The sequence below is a fragment of the Mastomys coucha genome, chromosome X (genome assembly GCF_008632895.1).
Source record: "Mastomys coucha isolate ucsf_1 chromosome X, UCSF_Mcou_1, whole genome shotgun sequence".
Taxonomy (NCBI): Eukaryota; Metazoa; Chordata; class Mammalia; order Rodentia; family Muridae; genus Mastomys; species Mastomys coucha.
The window spans coordinates 7,012,029-7,014,880 of NC_045030.1; the positions used below are offsets into that span (position 1 = coordinate 7,012,029).

The 2,852-nt window shown below is 41.0% G+C and overlaps 1 protein-coding gene across 1 annotated transcript in view; it reads right to left on the reverse strand.

Moving 5' to 3' along the window:
• Med14 (mediator complex subunit 14) overlaps positions 1-2,850 on the reverse strand; it is a gene marked incomplete at its 5' end in the record, with an annotated part of 83,124 nt that extends 80,274 nt beyond the window's left edge. The window contains one exon of the mRNA XM_031372068.1: positions 2,732-2,850. Coding sequence (XP_031227928.1) covers positions 2,732-2,850 — 119 coding nt within the window. The remainder of the gene's footprint in view (positions 1-2,731) is intronic.
• Positions 2,851-2,852: the final 2 nt, after the last annotated feature.

Consider the following 2,852-nt stretch of genomic DNA (forward strand, 5'->3'; position numbering starts at 1 on the left):
AAAAAAAACAAAGAAAGAGGATAGGTGCAAATACTATTATTATATGGGCACTTGGAGAAAGTCTTTGATCTATATTTTATGTGAGCTAAGACCTAAAGGAAATGAGAAGGAAAACTGCATGTATTTCTGGAAAAAGAACAAAGGCCTTATCCAATGGCAAACTGTGTGAAGAACTATCGAGAAACATCAAGAAGGTTAAGGTAGGTAGAAGGAACAGAATGAGACTATTAGCACATAAATTAAAGAGGTAAAGTAGGTAAGGCACAGTTCTGAAGGCCTTAAAGGTAAAAACGAAATAGCTATGCACTGGTTGATACAGCATAGTCCCAGCGTAGGCTTGCTGTTTTGTTTTGTTTTGTTTTAAATGCATAGCGCTGGAGAGCTGGAGCCACCAGGACCTAGCAAGTACTCTACCACTAGGCTACATTCCCTACCCAATGTGTTATTATTTATTATTATTATTACTACTACTGAAACATAATGCCAGGCAGCCCCAAGGTGACATCAAACTTCCTATGTTACCTACAGGCTGTTCTTTAATTTCTGACGCTCCTGCCTTGACCTCTGAAGTGCTAGGGCTACAGATATGCACTACTATATTTATAACACTTTTCCCCATCTTCAAAGGTATCCTGGTTTAGACCATAAATTTTATAGTCCCTCTAGTAGAGAAGTGACTCTAAGAACTTTTTTTCTGTGTATTTTATTGTTGTTTGTAACTGTGTGTGTGTGTGTTTGTGGTTTTTTTCTGGACCGGGTGTGGTAATATGGTGGTGGTTAGTCTGAGACAAGGTCTTACTATGTAGCCCTCAATGTCCTAGAATTGGCTATATATAGACCAGGCTAGCCTCAAACTTAAGACTGGCATGTACTTGGGGCCTCTGCAGGGACTAAAGCCATGCACCACCATGTTTGGCTATGGAATCTTCTTGAAAATAAGAGTTTCATTTTGTAGTTTGATTCTGGCCTAAAGCTTGTGATCGCTTGCTTTAGCTTCCCAAACACTGAGGCCACAAATCTCATATATCTCACTGAACACAGCTCCTGGGTTAGTAGTATGAATCTGGACACAGAATGTGGAATTCAGCTGAGGTCTGTGCTTGAGATATGTTCAGGAATCATACAAATGGTGGAGAGACTAAAACTATATTATTCTACATCAATAAAATAGATCCCTCTCTGTAAACTAAATCCTAAAATTAAAACAGAACACAATTCAATAAATTTCTACAATTTTTTTACAGAAAACCAATCATGTGATCCATGATCACAGTCTTTTTACCACAGCTATGCACAGGACATATATTAAACTTTCTCTTGAATTCTCATGAACACATGCAATATACATTACTATTACTACGAACTCCTAAGCTTGACAGACATTTCTCTCAGTCAGAAGCCGTTGGGGGTGGGGGACGCATACACACCTGTAATCCTAGCTCTTAGTAGATTCGGAAATCGTGTGTTAAAAAAAAAATCTCAACAGGTGGTGGTGGCGGCGGCGCACGCCTTTAATCCCAGCACTTGGGAAGCAGAGGCAGGCAGATTTCTGAGTTCGAGGCCAGCCTGGTCTACAGAGTGAGTTCCAGGACAGCCAGAGCTATACAGAGAAACCCTGTCTCGAAAAACAAAAACAAAAACAAAAACAAAAATTTCAGCCAGGTGTAGTGGCTCATACTTGTAATCCCAACACTAAAAAGGCTGAGCCAGAACTGAAGGTTAGAGACCAGCCTGACTATACACGAAGACCCTGTCTCAATAGTAATGAGAACAGTAATACCACAACCTCTTTTGACAAGGTTAAGCTTTGTCTCATTTAATAAAATATAGTACATCAAAACTGAAAGGGAAATGTTTTACAAGAGTAAGTGAAGCCGACCCTAATTATTTTAGTCCTGTAGAAACAAATACTTGATTCTCCAGTAACAAAGTATCACAAGATACATCCTAGCATCTGCATACTAATGTACTTCCCTGGAAACCTGACAGAGCCTAACAATAGGTAAAAGGGGAAAACTTTTATGAACCTTAGCTAGAAGATGCAAGAGTTCCAAATTTTCCTAATACCTTTTATTCACACACTGAACCCTCGATGTAGTCTGCTTGTACTCTAAAGGCATTAACACCCTAATCACGCCCCAAGGCATTTCATAGGTAACTAGATGACTGAAATCCGGAGGCTCGTTAGAAAAAAGTAGTCTACTTTCACTACATCCATAAAGACTTAGCATGCTTTCAAATGTTGCGGGAAAACTCAGAATTCATAATATAATTATTTTACACAGAATCTGCCTCCTGAGTTCAAAGAGAAACAACTGCAACCTTCATTTAAAACATACAGTCAAAAGGCTGTAAAATATTTCCCCTTCTTTGAAAACCCCGTCCAGTTCGAATTCTACGTAGTTCTTAATGCTTGCTTACTCTTCGACTTAGGTTTTTAGAAAAGATTCCACATAGAAATTAATACTGTTCTGTTGGGAACTCAAGACAAAAATCCCAAAGACAATCTTCAGCCCAAGTGTTAACACGCGAAACTAACCAGTCTCCTTGCTTTCATCGTCAACCAGATCCCCAATAGCTACCTCCTCCCTGTCCCCAGAACCTAAACCCCATGAATTTCAAAATTCTATGCTCAGCAGCCTAGCTCAGTAAAGGACAGGCATAAGCGTCTATTGAAGGCGGGAAGGGCAAGTGGGGAGCCGGGAAGCAGGCATGGGTTCGCAGCACTTACAAGTCCGTCAACACCATAAGCTCCGAGTAGGCCCGGTGAAGCAGAAATTCGATGAGCGTGCTAAGCCGGTATCCAGGGCTAGCCGCAGCCGCAGCTGCCGCCGCCACGGCGGCTCCAGGCG